The sequence below is a fragment of the Abramis brama genome (genome assembly GCF_963993115.1).
Source record: "Abramis brama genome assembly, chromosome: 5".
In the NCBI taxonomy this organism is placed as follows: Eukaryota; Metazoa; Chordata; class Actinopteri; order Cypriniformes; family Leuciscidae; genus Abramis; species Abramis brama.
In genome coordinates, this window is record NC_139967.1 from 26,642,295 (window position 1) to 26,659,839 (window position 17,545).

The 17,545-nt window shown below is 37.0% G+C and overlaps 1 protein-coding gene across 2 annotated transcripts in view; it reads left to right on the plus strand.

Moving 5' to 3' along the window:
- The first annotated feature begins 10,934 nt into the window (after positions 1-10,934).
- Positions 10,935-17,545, plus strand: part of arid3c (AT rich interactive domain 3C (BRIGHT-like)) — an 84,851-nt gene continuing 78,240 nt past the window's right edge. For both annotated transcript variants that reach the window (XM_084114254.1, XM_084114255.1), the window contains exons 1-2: positions 10,935-11,259; positions 12,638-13,267. In XM_084114254.1, coding sequence (XP_083970380.1) covers positions 11,221-11,259; positions 12,638-13,267 — 669 coding nt within the window. In that variant the 5' untranslated portion in view covers positions 10,935-11,220. The remainder of the gene's footprint in view (positions 11,260-12,637; positions 13,268-17,545) is intronic.

Below are 17,545 nucleotides of genomic sequence, written 5' to 3' on the forward strand. Positions count from 1 at the left end.
GTGTACATTTAATGGTATGACTCAGAGAAAGAGCAAGCACATTTCAGAATAAGAAGGCCTTATAGCAGGACAGATTTAGCGGCAGATTAAAAATGGCTCAGCCAAACTCTCCAGATGTAATATTTCTTATTCACGTCACTGCTAAATGGTGCGCTGAGTCTGTGGCTTCAGTCGATGAGACTGTTCTGAATCCCAGCTCCTATGATTGCCCCCATAGGTATTACACATTCTGGCTGAATAAACCAAACGGATATAAAGATAACAGCAACTAAAAGATCCATTCAGAGAACTGCAGTGAAGTACGTCCCTGTAATTAGCTAATGGCCAAAGTACAACGACAGTCCTGGCAGACCTAGTACTCCCACATAAATATCAGACTCCATATTTCCTGAGATGCAATATGCTGAGAGTGTCTTTTGTTCTGTGGTCCTGGGTGTAGTTCTCCCACGGGATTGCTATGGTTACTGAATCAGAAAATGTTTCCAAAAATGCTCCATAGCCATTAAAACTTGGATAATTCTGTTTATGTTCTATCTTTGTGCAATTCCACATGCTATACTTGTGTAAGTCATGCACTCTAAAAAATAATTCTGTGGCTTAGTAAATATCACAGTAATATTTAACTTTATTAACTTAATAAAATCTCTGAATATCGTTTACTTGATTGTTTGAGTTTATCTAAAATTTACAGTTATTTTTAAGTTTTTTTCACTAAAAGAATTTAGTATTTGACTAACCAATTATTTATTTATAATACACTTAATGTATTTGTGAAATTTCTATCAATATATTTGAGGATGGAGAATTAAACTGATCTGTTGATCAAAAATATTACTTAATTCAGTTAAGTCACTTAATTCGGTCACTTAATTCGGCGGTCTGAAGTTCGAAGTTCACCCGCAGAGCACGAGTCCGTCTCCGGCACGAGAACCAGCGATGATCCGGTGGAAATTGGATAACAGACTGGTTGATTACACTTGAATTAGGCTACCTGAATGTTTAAATGTTTCATTTTTACTTCTAAAATGTTTGTTAAATGAGTTTAAATGTAGGCAATATTGTATACATGTTAAAACAGTGTAAAATATGCTGTATTGCTGTAACTTACTCATCGACAATAAAGGCCAATGTCATGTATACTGGTGGTTGTATGGAATACTATTTTACAAAGGTTTAGAGGAAATAAAAAAAGTTAATATTAAATATAATATTAAATGTTTAAATGCTAAATTATTTCTACTCAATTTTATTTGGTAATGTAGCCTACCAGATGCAGTTACTCAGATTTACTTAATTTTTTTACTTGCATTTACTCAATTCATACAGTATATTTAATTGATTTCACAGCTTTAAAATGTACTAAATTTTTTGGAGTGTAAAAATGTTTCAGAGTGTGTTGTAATCCTAAAGTCTTACATTTTCAGATTTGTACCTCTTTTTTCCCTAAGAAAATGTATAAATTTTTCTGTAATTCCTGGAATAGACCCATGCTTGTTATGAGTTTTGCTAATCTAATCGATGAGTTTATGACTCTCTTAAATGTATTAAAGTGCTCACGTAATTGAAGCCATCTGTCAGTGTGAGTAAAAGGGCTGTGTTCTGCATTAATCCTGATTATGCTATTAATGTCTCCAGCTCAAGGCCGGCAAAGTCATGGTTTCCAATAGCCAGCGGATGTCATGCATAAGTGCCACCTCATTCCTCGCTTTAAAGGTAACTGTAAACTTTGAGTGGATGGGTTGCTGTTTTTCTCACACTTCCTTTTAATTTGTTAAATGTTTTTGAACCATGTAGCAACAGCAAACTGCATTTGCGTCATCAATTTACAATGGTGTAAAAACATGTTTGCCTCTTGCTTCCTATATAAAGCCACTTTTTGAACGTTGAAAGTCTTCAACTGCTACTTAATTTTAGACAGAAAGAACCTGAATAAATAAAACATTATTGAAAAGTATTTCAATTCGTTAAATGTAAGGTTATCTGTAAAGTTAATAGACACATACGTAATTGCTCTGTTGTTAGATTAGTTCAGTATAAAATTATTTACTTTGACTCTCACCATCAGTTAATTTGCAAGCAGAAACACTCAGAAAGTGCATTATGACACTATGAAAGAAAAAAAACTTTAAAAAAAATCTAAAGCCCAAGTAGCTAATCTGAAGTCTAATCTAAGACAAATCTAAAGTCATAACTACAAATCCATAATCAGGATGATAACTATAGTCTCCAAATTAATAGTGGATCTTTCCAGAAGTACTGTATCCAGTCTCAAAATTGATCTAAAACAACTCTTGTCTTAGCTATTATTATAAATTAATCTCATCTCATTTTAATACCTGTAAGTGTGTGTGTGCCTTTCTAATGAGTTCTGCTGACTTGTTGCTGAGCTACAGATGTGTTTTTGAGACACCTACTGGCTGTTTCACTCAAAGGCATCCAAGGAAACAGCAATTCTTCAAGGTGCACTCAGTAGTTTTTTTCTCATTAAACATTTGCACATAAATAAATCAAGTCAAGTTTATTTATATACGAAGAGTTCAGATGCAAAAGCCTCTAAGTGCCATCTGAAATTTTCTTCTAGAATGATCATTTTTATCAAGCTTAAATGACAATTAATAGGTCATTTGCACTGCCATTTAAGTGAAATTACTGAACTTAAATATACGAGCTTGATAAAAATGATCATTCTAGAAGAAAATTTCAGATGGCACTTAGAGGCTTTTGCATCTGAACTCTTCATACAGTGCTGGGTAGTAACAGATTACATGTAATCTGGATTATATAATCAAATTTAAAAAATGAAGTACTAATAATCATTATGTTTTAAAATACTTATAATCAGACTACAGTTACTTTTTATTAATTACATGATTACATTTTATTCACACAATGGCAGCAAATCATTCATAATTGATTATACATATATATATATATATGTATATATATATACAGTGAGGAAAATAAGTATTTGAACACCCTGCTATTTTGCAAGTTCTCCCACTTGTGAGAGACATAATCTAAAAAAAAAAAATCCAGAAATCACAATGTATGATTTTTTAACTATTTATTTGTATGATACAGCTGCAAATAAGTATTTGAACACCTGAGAAAATCAATGTTAATATTTGGTACAGTAGCCTTTGTTTGCAATTACAGAGGTCAAACGTTTCCTGTAGTTTTTCACCAGGTTTGCACACACTGCAGGAGGGATTTTGGCCCACTCCTCCACACAGATCTTCTCTAGATCAGTCAGGTTTCTGGGCTGTCGCTGAGAAACACGGAGTTTGAGCTCCCTCCAAAGATTCTCTATTGGGTTTAGGTCTGGAGACTGGCTAGGCCACGCCAGAACCTTGATATGCTTCTTACAGAGCCATTCCTTGGTTATCCTGGCTGTGTGCTTCGGGTCATTGTCATGCTGGAAGACCCAGCCTCGACCCATCTTCAATGCTCTAACTGAGGGAAGGAGGTTGTTCCCCAAAATCTCGCAATACATGGCCCCGGTCATCCTCTCCTTAATACAGTGCAGTCGCCCTGTCCCATGTGCAGAAAAACACCCCCAAAGCATGATGCTATCACCCCCATGCTTCACAGTAGGGATGGTGTTCTTGGGATGGTACTCATCATTCTTCTTCCTCCAAACACGTTTAGTGGAATTATGACCAAAAAGTTCTATTTTGGTCTCATCTGACCACATGACTTTCTCCCATGACTCCTCTGGATCATCCAAATGGTCATTGGCAAACTTAAGGCGGGCCTTGACATGTGCTGGTTTAAGCAGGGGAACCTTCCGTGCCATGTATGATTTCAAACCATGACGTCTTAGTGTATTACCAACAGTAACCTTGGAAACGGTGGTCCCAGCTCTTTTCAGGTCATTGACCAGCTCCTCCCGTGTAGTTCTGGGCTGATTTCTCACCTTTCTTAGGATCATTGAGACCCCACGAGGTGAGATCTTGCATGGAGCCCCAGTCCGAGGGAGATTGACAGTCATGTTTAGCTTCTTCCATTTTCTAATGATTGCTCCAACAGTGGACCTTTTTTCACCAAGCTGCTTGGCAATTTCCCTGTAGCCCTTTCCAGCCTTGTGGAGGTGTACAATTTTGTCTCTAGTGTCTTTGGACAGCTCTTTGGTCTTGGCCATGTTAGTAGTTGGATTCTTACTGATTGTATGGGGTGGACAGGTGTCTTTATGCAGCTAACGACCTCAAACAGGTGCATCTAATTTAGGATAATAAATGGAGTGGAGGTGGACATTTTAAAGGCAGACTAACAGGTCTTTGAGGGTCAGAATTCTAGCTGATAGACAGGTGTTCAAATACTTATTTGCAGCTGTATCATACAAATAAATAGTTAAAAAATCATATATTGTGATTTCTGGATTTTTTGTTTTTAGATTATGTCTCTCACAGTGGACATGCACCTACGATGACAATTTCAGACCCCTCCATGATTTCCAAGTGGGAGAACTTGCAAAATAGCAGGGTGTTCAAATACTTATTTTCCTCACTGTATATATATATATATATATATATATATATATATATATATATATATATATTGTCAGGTGGCCACAAAGCATTTGACCACTGGATTAACAGAAATCATTTAACTTTTTTTTTCCTCAGCATTGCATATAAAATCGACTCCTGGTGACCACATTAATATGCACAGAGGAGCTGAGCAAAATAAACTCATTTGGCCTACACAAGGGATGCATGCAAACCTGTACACACACATGCACCTTAAGGACAGGTTTAATTACAAACATTTGATTTATTTTAAAATAGCCTTGGCTGCATTTTCCAACACACCAGTGCAATAATGCTGTCTTTTATTAATAATTAATAAAATGCACCCACATAGAGGGCAGGAGCTGTAATTATGGTAGCTAGACTTTTCAACACAATGACATCAAACTGTACATCAATTAAGAGTTTGTTCCAGACATTTGCAGAAGTACACACACAGGTATGTATGATAATTGTGTTATTGGACATAATATTAAGGAGGAAAACACTAGCTGAAATTGATTAACAATATTTCAAAAACTTATGAATAAAATAATGCATTCATGTGTTCATTATCATATAGGTAAATCATGTAGTTTGAACTGATAAGATAATTTTTTTTTAAATGTGATTCATCGATACTCACATTGCATTCAATGCAAAATAATAATTGGAATGCATTAGAAAAAGACCCACAATAATTATCATAATCATCTGCTGTTCCATTTCCAACTGTTAACTTATGCAGCTCTTGGTCAACATGTTGACTTCCTCTCATGTTTATGTATGTCATTAAACAGCTGTTGCTTATAATCTCTAAACAGGTAGATTTATCTGCTGTAATACAGTGCTTAGCATAAGTGAACACACCCATGCTAAAGTTGACTAAAAAGAGAAATAAAAAATAATCTTTTGGAAATTGATCTTAATGCCTTAATTTAAAAAATGAGGAAAACTCCAACCTTTAAGGACACCAATTTTCTTTGTGAATGAATAATGTATCGTAAATAAATAAATGTTCTTCCTTAAAATACAGGGTGCTTAAGTCAGGACACCCCTACAGTATGTTAAATTCCCATAGAGGCAGGCAGACTTTTCTTTTTAAAGGCCAGTTACTTCATGGATCCAGGATACTATGCATCCTGATGAAGTTCCCTTGGCCTTTGGAATTAAAATAGCCCCACATCATCACATAGCCTTCACCATACCTAGAGATTGGCATGATTTTATTTCAGTTAGCCTAATAGCTGGTTTGATTTGCAGTGAGAGATGATCTTATGGAAGGTACCCCATCTCTAGGGTCAAAAATGAACGGGGAATTGGAACAAAAATGCACCTGCACATTTAAACTAAATCTAGTAATAAAGTGAAAATGAAAATTAGTGTCGATTGCGGCTTGGGGCATTAAATTTAGATCTGCTTTTGTTGCATCATACTTTTTACGTGTTTTAGACGGGTTACAGCGTTGCGCACTATAATCAATCACACACGATATGTTGAGATGCAATGGCCAATCAGAGGTATTAAAGTCCGCGTGAACCGGAAGTTGCAAACGACCTTTCTCCAGTGTTGTGACGTATTTCCCAGTGAAACGAGTATGGGGTCTCTGCGGAACAAAAGTGGGCGTTTTTAAATTTGTGGGTGTTTTCAAACTGGTGGGTGTATATAAATCATGCAATGAAAATAATGGCCTTCACCTAACCCCACCCCTAAACCCTACCCACACTGTGACGTAGGCTAATCAGAGAACACGGTCAAAAACGCCCCTCTGTTTATGGCCTCACCCACTGATCTGGTAACTCCTATTACTGTCCTGCAGAGACCTATACTTGAGTGAAACGGAAGATTGAACAGAGGGCAGGGTTTTACTCTAGTGCTCCTCCTCTCCATCTCTGCTCATAACAGACTAACGGTTTGAGGGGAGTGGTTAAGCGTTTCCCAACCCAAGCCGTCAAACCTACATCATCAGCCATTCCAGACCGGAAGTAACTTTTCAGACTTTGATTAAAGATTACGACGGCAAACAATTTTTTTCTGTGTATTAACTTGTACGGATTAATTTTTCACCACAAGACTAGTAATATGCGCTAATAAAGTAAATAGGGTCAATTTTGATTTCAGTTGGACTTTAAAGGAGCCGTATGTAAGATTGTGGCCAAAACTGGTACTGCAATCACTTTCAAATTACTGTAGAGCGGTGTATCCCCTCCCCCTCCCCCCTGACTCGAGGTTGCCAGATAGGCTGCAGGATCCAGCAGGAACGTAGGCTGCTATGTAGCTGTGGTGACTAGAGCAGAGCTGGCAACCCGGATGCTGAAACACAACTGACTTTGTGATTGGTAGATAGGTGGAGGGTGGAGCATCAGGCCAAAACACAAGATGACAACATCAACATCAGTTGAGGGCTGCAACTTCACTTTTTAAATGACAATATCCTGGCCGGACTACTGTTGTCAGTGATATAAGTATTTGAAATGAACATGATTTTTTAATGTCTAGTGACATATCAGGGCCGTTTTATGATTAATTGAAATACATTTCTTACATACAGCTCCTTTAAGATTAGTAATCGCTGAAACACCGGAGTTAAAACAACAAGATATACCAGGGGACATTCAAACGGATTGTTTATTACGAATATAGGACTGAGCTGAAGGAAAATGCTATATCTGTAAATGCTGTACACTCGCTCGCTTGATCTCTCACACTCTGTCTCTACTCTGTAGCTTCAATGAACAATACCAACGAGAACATATGTTTACGATAAAGGAACACGCTGACTTTTTGGGACTTTAGCTTATTCACCGTATCCCCCAGAGTTAGATAAGTCCATACATACCCTTTTTCATCTCCGTGCGTGCCGTAACTCTGTCTGACGTACCCACCGCTAGCCTAGCTTAGCACAAAGACTGGAGGTAAACGGCTCCAGCTAGCATACTGCTCCCAGTAAGTGACAGAAAATAACGCTAACATTTTCCTATTTTCATGTTGTGATTTGTATAGTCACAGCGTGTACGAATAACAAGGTCACATGAGACACAGCCATCTTCTAACCGTATACATACTGGAACTATATTCTCAGAAGGCGAAGCACTGCTACTTCTGCGGAGTGATTTACTCCAACTCTGAGCTTCTCAGGTGCTGCGAGCAAATCACTCGCATAGCCTTTCCAATGCATGGAATGCTTCTATTTTTCTCTTTTACGTTGGTTCTTTACACTAATTTGATCAGTATTCTTAAAAAAAAAGAAAGAAAAAAAAAAAAAAAAGACATTTGAACACTTTTGAAATGGGGGAGAGCGGGGCACAAAGTAACGCTTTTTGACTTTCTCACTTTTTGTAAATCTACTTATGGTTCAGAGTATTTATTTTTTCCCACATTAATTTCCCACATGTCTAGTACAATTATGTGGTTTTGTTTTATTAATACAGTATATACTTTTTTCTTGATATACCCCGAAAGAATGGAAGTGAAATGTGACAACATGCCCCATAGGTGGGGTACATTGTAACATGACCATATGACAGCTTAAAATGTTATCTGATCTAATAAATCTGATCTGAACTTAAAAAAAAAATACAAGACAAACTAAAATATTTTCTAAATAAAATACAATTATTAACTTTTTCATATAAAATAATGGCATTTTTTAATAATTAAATATAAACTCATTTTTGAGTTTTACGAACAGAAAAACACAGCTATACAACATAGTTCAAAACAAATAAATAATTAGTCATTTCTGAACATTGACTCTCAGTCTTTATTCACCTTTTTCTCATGTTTTCTCAATAGAATTAATAAAAGTACAGAATATAATAGCATATTTCTAATAGGGGCACATTGTAACGCAGTGTTACAACATGCCCCGCCTGCACAACTGGGATTTAAACCCTGCTAGTGTCTTCTGCTAGTTAGTGAAGCATTAAAGAACAATCTCAACTGTTAAATAACATATTGGAGATTAAAATAATATCAGATTTGTCTAATTTTAAATAAACACAAAAAATATAGATGAAAAATTAACTTGAGTAAGAAATTTACTTTTGCTATGGTTTAATAAATGTCTATGGATATCTTCCAAAAGAAAAATATATATATTTTGGCGCAATTTTTTATAGTGTTGATATGGCAACTAGTAAATACACCAAGTTTCGTCATGCTAGCATGAGTGGAAGTATTTAAAACAAGTGTGTTACAACTAGCCCCGTGTTACGTTGTGCCCCGCACTCCCCTACTTAACATTTATGCTTGATTTTTTAACAAATTAGATTTTCACTAAAGTCAAACCAAGGTCAGATAGGGTAGAATTTGTTCAGATATAAATGTGATGTAGGCTACCTGTATTCTGTATGTCTTTTGAGAATTTCTGAACTTGCTATACAGTTTTTTACCTATTGTGAGCCGAAGAAAAAATGCATGAAAATTATTACTTTGCATATGGCACATTCATGACTTAAATTCTGAATATAGTCATGATTTTGTTGTCATGATGAATGTAATAAGTGATTCAGCTACACTGATGTAATTTTGTTATTGCTGCTATTTTTCCTCTCAATCACACCATTGTGCTTTATCTGTTAAGCCAGCCAATGTATTAGTATTATTGAATTCACTCAGTTGCTGTCTTAGAGCTGATGCAAAGCACAAACACTTCCATGTTTTCATTAGCTAAGTGTTTCTGAGGATGTGAGTGCCATGAAAAATAATCTGACAGTAAGTTTTATGCAAGTCATTTTATAGCTGAAACTGGATCATGAAAAATGTCATGATAATAAATAGCATTAGCATTGTGGAACACTACATTCATCCTGTTTTAAAATTTGGCATTCATTTCTTACTAAAGTATAAAGAGCATATAGCTCAGTAATGGCTCTTAAATTATAATATTGTTTTGATGTATTTACCGATCATGAACAGCAGGTGGGGATGTTAAACAATTTTTTTCACACCATTAACGGTTAACATTTATTTTAATCCACTTAGAAGTTTATCTCACATTGTTAGAACAGAGCTTATGTTTACATAACTTTGACAAAGGTAACCTCAGTTTGATAGTCTAGGTTTTGCATTAGATAAAGTTAATTAAAGTTAATTGCATTAGATCTTTGGCATGTGTCCCAAATACTGTATCTTCTTTTTATTAGTTATAATAGAAAAGTCTCACTTTTGTTCTAAGATATGCACACATTATAATTTATTGATTGTGTAAAGTGTGTGATTTCAATCCTGTCATTGAGAAATTTCTCTGAGCACAGTTCACTGTGTCAAACATATTAACCATCATTCTAGCCTAATCAGTGTCAGTTCAAGACCTTAGCCTTGCATTAACTTGAATGGATTGTAACCGTGGAATGATTATCAATTTTGCTCAACAGTTCGAGGGCATAAAGCAACACAGGATTCTTGCAGGAGTTATTGGGGTCAAAAGATAATGGGATATTTCATCATAATCAGAGAGCAGTGGGGTCATGGGAGAAATTACCTGCTGTTCAGTGCTATCTGGACTTATTCAGACATCAAATGTATGACAGTCAAACATTGTTTATCTCTCTCTCTCTCTCTCTCTCTCTCTCTCTCTATCTTACAGCCATGATTCAGAGGATGCTGCAAAGGCTTTGGTTTCATTACCACAAAATTGTTTAAAACCCTAAAAACTGTGGTAATGACTAATGTAGGCCTACTTTTCTGAAATTATATGGAATTCAATTGTAAGTCTGTTTATCGGTTCATATAATTACAAATCTTGGATAATTGCAGGGCGAATGGCAATTACATGTTCTGCAGTCAGAAGGGTGTATTTACAGAAGACTATAACACTCGATATTTATCAGCACTATTTAAGTCTGTCTAGATGCTGGTGTAATGCAACAGATTGACTTTTACTCTGTATGATGAATGAACATTGGCTGCATTTTACATTAATGATAAAACAGTTGCATTTAATTCACTGCCTTGCACATCTTAAAATCAAATCTGGGATTTTACTATTTTCAGTGACTCCTTAATACGTTTATACTAGGCAGCTATATATCATACAAATAAACATTTTCAACAAACGTAAAGTATTTGACCAATTTCCAACAGTCTCTCGCTACTCTTGTTCAGAAACACATAAATAGTATGTAGAAATGTATGCGCGCATATGTTTTGAAGAACATCTTGCGAGTGAGATCATAGCTATAGCCTAATTATTGCTATAGCCTACTTAATCATTTGCGTTTCAAAGCTAAAACCATCTTCGACCTTTGAATAGCTCTTTCTACTTATTCACTTTCAGCTCTCAGTCGGAGAATTCGTGTTAAATATGAACTGTTAAAGCGTTCAATTAGTTTCAAATGAAGTTGAAAGTGTAGTATTTGAAGAGAAGCGCGCGCAGGAAGCTGCTCAGCTGTATTTCTGTTGGCTGAGTGCAGACCCTGCCCTGATTGCCTTATATCCATGTCTATTGACGTGTAGAGAGCAGATGGAGGCAGAGGGACTGATCTGATGATCTCTAGTTCTCAGAGGTCATTCTCGCTACAGTTACAGCCACTTGTTGCCAAATCGCTCAGAGACCGCGAGCGCGTCGCGAAACCGCTTTCATAAAGAGCTATTTCTTTGCTTTCACGACACAGATCTAGATGTTGAGACGGGAATACAACCACTTCTGACTTTGTTTGGGGGAAAAAGGTCACTTTTGAGCAAATTCGTCGCATTTGACGGGAGAAGCATGGTTGACAACACAAGCATAGCAACTAAATCTGCACTGGTAAGCACGCGCTTTTGCTCCTCGGCTAGAATATAGAGTTGTTTACTCGGTAGGCTACATTAATTTAAATATTGTATTTCGATCTTTAGTGCACTTATAAACTGTTTATAGATTACCGCATGCAATCATTACGTTACATTAGCCTACACAGCCCTTCGACCTATAGCTACTGTACCGTCAATAGCAATAGGCTATACATTGTCATATTTCTGTCATTGAATAGTTCGAGGTGGTTTTTTGCACATCGCATCAGAAATGTGACATTGCTTCATTGATGCTGACCGTCAGGTTTATGTACAAGTTGATCTTGTTAGTGGAATAATTTCCATAGGAAACCACGATTCTTGCCTAACCCAGTAAGTTACATGCAAAGTTATTTTATCCTGAACTGCTGCACTGATTCGATCGGTAATGTCATCCGAACATAAAAATTAGTCCACTAAATTGAAAAGTTGAATTGCTGCATAAATTAAGTTAAAGCGGTGCCTAAGTTACCTGCAGTGATGAGTTCAGTTTTTCAACTAGCCTACTTTAATTGCTAATGAAGAAAAAATAGTAAAAAATAATAAATTACGGGACAAGTTAAATGGGTGGAAAGAAAGTTAGGACATTGATGAGAAGATTTTTACAATGTGCACCAGTCATGTATTTTTCTATATAAAAAAAAATAGGCCTACAGTGTTTTTCCTTTTTTAGGCTAGCCTACTAGTAGACAGCTGTTTAGTAAAATAACTATTTCAACCAGTAGCCTATGGAAATTACTTTCAACTAAAGTTTCGACATACTTTTAAATAAATTTTGACATATATTTTCTACATATACATTTTAAAGAACGTCTCCTAAATCTATGAAATGTAGGCTAATTTTCGTGATCAATCTGTCTGGGCACATTGTAATTTGGCGCCACTAGTTTATCACAAGCTAAACAACCTAAAATACTTTAGGTAAATAAAGTAAAAACTAGTTTTTGTAGATTATAGTTTTTGTATAGTTCTGATATGAAAAACTACAATAAAATTATACAAAATGTTTTTACGTTTTATTGTAGGCTACCGCCTGAAACTGATTGAGTGTGTGTGAAGCCTATTTATATAGCCTACCTTCTGTTCGTTACCGTCTTTTTTGATGATAGGTGAAAATACGTGCTCTAACTAACTTAAAATGTAACTTTTATACTTACTAAAAACGCCAACTAGCCTACTTGTATGAAAAATATGTAGCCTACTTTACTCCCCCTCCCCCATCCCCAACAAAATATTTTGGCATCTTTTTGCAGGGGGCTCAAGTCCTAATTAACGGGGGTCTGACTCCACTAAACCCCCATAATTCGCACCACGCTTCCAGCTAAATTTTAACATTTGTATTGTATTGCACACAGCAAGCCGCTTTCTCGTCGGCGAGCACTCTTCCTCTGCTGGTCAGCTCCTCCAGCGCCCACAGTCAGTCGAGCGGCGGCGGCGGGATGAAGCTTGAGGCGGTCATGGAGAACCTGCAGCGACAGCAGGCGGCTCGACTCGCCCTGGAGGAGAAGATCCGCCAAGCCGAAAAAGATAAAGACATCAGGTCTATGGTGGAGTCGCAGATTCATCAACAAGCTCTGGCATTCCGCCACTATCAAGCAGCTGTCAGGGGAGCGTTCGCTGCGGGAGCTCCGAACTCGAGCTCCGGCCACCCAAATGAGCGCACAGCCGACTCCGACATCGATGATGATGATGATGCTGACCTAGACCTGGACCGCGGCATGGATGATGAAGAGCGCGACTTGGATGAAGATGACAGTTTGAACGAGGGTGGAGGGGATGAAGATTTGGAAGGACCCCTAGCACACTACCCACCGCGCCATGCTGTTTATCCCAGTGCGGGGCAGTCTCCAAAAAGTACCCCGATACATCTATCCAGAATCCAGCCTCCATATCCAGGTCCAGGACAGGCTGAATCACCGAGTGGTTTGGCACCACAATCACAATCGCAGCACCACGAATGGACTTATGAGGAACAGTTCAAACAGGTATGTCCATGAGTGAGATTCTAGAAATGCACTTTAATAACCATTGAATGTGCACTCTGGTGAACCATATGGTGATTACTAATGTAGAAAGTTTAAAAGCATGAAGTGAGATTGGGTTCAGTCCTGTGTGAAACTACTTGCTGAAGTCCCAGTATCTTTCATAAAACAGCTAGTCGTCATCATAAACAAAAAAAAAAAACTTTCCAGAGGAAACGACATGGCAGTGCTAGAACTTTAATGCTTGATCTCAATGTAAACTATACAGTCCAGACTCTTGATTCATACATTGACATTATATATTGAGAATATCGTGTTTAATTGCTGCTTTAGTGTCCAGTTTCATCATTACCATGCATAGACAAACAGCCTGCACTGTAAATTTTTCCCACTTATGAAGTTTAATCACTGCATTACATTTTTAAGTAAAATCAAACTTACTGCAGTAATAGGTTTAGTTAGTACATTACACTTTTTGGACTACTTTGGATTTAGAAAGATTAATTGCCTAAATACTTGCTTAAATTATTTAAATAATAAACATTTCATAATTTAGGTCTAAAAGTGTTTTTGCAGAGTACATAAAGAACAAATGTGTTTTTATTAGAGTCTTTGCTGTTGATGTGTGTGAGCACAAAATACTAGTGTGGCTTCAATTGGTTTTGACTGTTTTAAATCAGATTTTTGTATTGCAACTGGATGTTTTAGTTATTCAAAGTCAACTAGAACAACTGTAAATTCAGGATTATTTATGTGCGAGTGAGAATGTTTCTGAGTTATGCTGCAGCAGTTTAGTTCCACTGTATTCTCAGGGGATAATTTAGAGTGATACACTGAGAGTGAGGCTCTTAAGCAAACGCAGATCTATACGGAACGAGCCTGGATGGACTTGTCATTCCTTATTTATGATAGATCATTCAGAGACCTGGCCAAATGAGACATGCACATTAGTGTCTGCATTAGTGTAAGCACTGGCTTAACGTAAGGGATACAATGCAGTTTGAATAAAGACATCTGCTTTGATTGACATTGATGAAATTGAGGAAAATTGTGCATCAAAAGTATCTCAAACTAATTCAACAGAAGAAATTTAAACTGCAGTTGTCATCATGTAAACAGATAGTTTGGTTTTAATTTAGATTAATTTATATTATATTAATTTAATTTATCATGTAAGATTAATACCAACCAACCACAATCTTTTCTTAAAAAAAAAAAAACAGTGTTACATAACAATTAATGTTGTTTTGCAGAAGTCTAGGATATGCATTTTGTAATCGCTATTTGGACAAATCAAGTGAAATGCAGAAACAATGAAAGGATGCCGATGGCATTTGGCAGACTGACTGGAGCCAGTGTACTGCCTGTTTTCAACACTTTAAAAAAAAAAGTCTAAATGCTATAAAGGCCTTCTTGAAATAAGAATGGCTGTTTTGAGGAATGTAAAAATAGACTGAAGCATTAAACTTGTGTGACCAAATTCCTGGTGTCTCTATTTACGAAAGTAATTAAAACGCTAAAGATAGAAAGTACTTTCAAAGTCAGCTCAAATTGTTCTGTACAATATTTCGGAATTAAAACTAAACCCAAAGATCGAAATAACTCAATTATGAAAACTAAATATAAGGTCTTAAAAAAGCTATATATGCGTAACATTGTTTGCACTTTGTCATGAATTAATTTCTCTTTCAGTTAAGCTATTCTGTTTGCACTGATATTAAAAATGAGTCATTCAACAAAGGAAAACAGAATAGATAGGAAAGAGAGCCAGAAAGGGAAGGATCGGAAGAGACTAAGTTTGACCGGTTGCCATATGGCCGTTTATTGTCAAAAAACAGTGAGGGGAGAGGGGGAAGAAAGCAAGTAGTTGCGTAGAGTTTTGGCAGGAATGCAGGAAACTAGACCTGGTGGCATTCCAACCTGGCTCCCTCCCAATAACGCTGGGATATCCCTCTCAGGCTGCGTATGGGTCGGCTCGAAGCCAAGCCATTACGAAATAGGAACAAACTGCATACTTCACCACAGTCTAGCCAGACAAACGTGTGTGTGTGTGTCCACAAAGAGAATCACATTCTGTTGTACACTTAAATATTTATTGCTTTTACTTTTATTTATTTAGTGTTTGTTTGCACAAATGTTATTGCTTTCTGCAGCACTGTGTTTTCTGAAACTGATTTTTTTTACTTAAAATCTTTTATAATATTCTAAAAATCTTTACTGTCACTTTTGATCAATTTAATGCATCTTCGCTGAATAAAAGTATTCATTTCTTTGAAAAACCACACTGACATCAGACTTCCGAACGATAGTGTATGGTTTATCAAACTGGCTCCACTTTAGAGTAAATATGCTTTATCAGCAGGCTCTATATCTCAACCTATTTGAAGCACATATCAAATGCTCACTAAAGGTACAGAGTGTACTTTTTCCCCTCAGCAAATATCACTCTTTTGATTACTCAGTCCGACCTCCACTTTGGTTTCGGGGCGTATGTTTGATCCCCCCCTTCACCCTACCCCCCCGTCTCTCTCTCTGCCATGTTTTGCAAACATGAAAAAAACTCACATAATGGCTTTTTCCCATAACAAGGATTTTACAGGACCATAGAGGGGGCTGGGCAGGGCTGAACGGGGTGGAGGAAACCCGGCAGTGGTGTTTGGTTTCACTATAAGCTTGTGGAAAAGGAGGTTTCTCTTTCCTTCTTCAGTCCGCTTTAGTTAAATTAGTCTAATGGAATTTTTTTATATACAATTTTTTTTTTGCCTCAGAGGATATTAGCACTCTCTAAACTCTGAACTCTGTTTGTTTTAAGGCTCAGAAGAGACATATCAACTGTTTCAGTCTCTAGAAGTAATGGTTTGAAACCTGTGCAAATTCAAAATAATCTGTTTGCATTTTATAATTGCAGTTCCAAGCAGATTATCGAGTATCGAGGCAGCCAGCTGTGACCTAATTTACTCAAACACTCACGATTAAGCAAAACTTCTCTTGGAGAAAATAGGAAATGAGGCAATTGTGAAATCATTGAAAGGAAGACAAGGTTCCCCCCCAGCCAGGAAGGCGAAGTAGTCTTTGTCGTTAAACAAACTTTGTCAGTGGGCAGGGGTTTAAACATATGCACTTTTTTGTTTTGCTGGATACTTTTGTGAAGAGGAAAAAAAAACTTGTGGAAGTGAGAGACAGAGGCTATATGCGCCCAAAACAGCCTTAACCCATGAGCCTCTGCGGATAGTCTACTGATATATTTAAATGGCCAGTCCTAAAGTCTTCTCAAGTAACACACTTCAATTCAAGCCCATTAATACCATCATAAAAATGTTTGGAGCCCTTCTTTGAAATCGACACATGCACACACGCACACACACACACACACAGTAACTCCGGTGTCAACACAAGACATTCCTTGACTTTACAGGCCTGCTCCACCCCTACGGTATCCCCTTCTGTTTGATTGCTCTGCTTTGCTCATATGTTTTGGGATCCTGAGAGCCATTAAGTGCCCCAGCATGAAGTCTCAAGCTAAAACACATGCATGGAGCTAATTCTCCATATGGCACAGAGGTTGTGATTTTACCTAGCAGCGCTATCGTTAGCCTTCTGTTCTGTGGTATGAGCTAACCCAGGCCTTCCGACAGCTGTGGCAGGTTCATTTTGGACGTGTGCTGTCAGTGGAAATATTGAATAGAATTTCAGTCGTTTCAGTTTTAGATTGCCTTATAAATAAGAGCCTCCTTTAGCTGTGTCCAATTGGTGGGTTGTTATAAAATCCCTTTTGACATGTCATCAGCTGCTAGAATTGAGGAGATCTGATAAGACTGCTCTGAACATGAACCATTCTTAACATTCAGAACTGACCACAGGCCCACACCTAGAGCTATATCATCTTGCTTACTGACTATAATAACAAAAACAGTGTCACGTCAAAGTGAGAGCGTTCCACTTTCACTGTGTTTGCCACTGTCTCGGTCATCGAACGTATGTATGCATCTTTTTGAGTATATCTTGAGAAATGGGTCTTTTTTATTTTAATGCTTTTTTATCATTAAAAAGGTTATATTTTCATTGGTGTAACCTATCGTATTCAGTTGAAATGCACAATATATTAGTATCATACCAGTTTTAATATTGAATTTTTAGCTCTGATATAGATGAATTTACTCAACCCAAGCCATTGTAGACCACATGGTATCATTTAGACATATGAATTGTGTATATGCTTTCTTTATTTTTACATTTAGATTACCCTATGTAATCTTTACCCTATGTAAATGTAATCTTCAG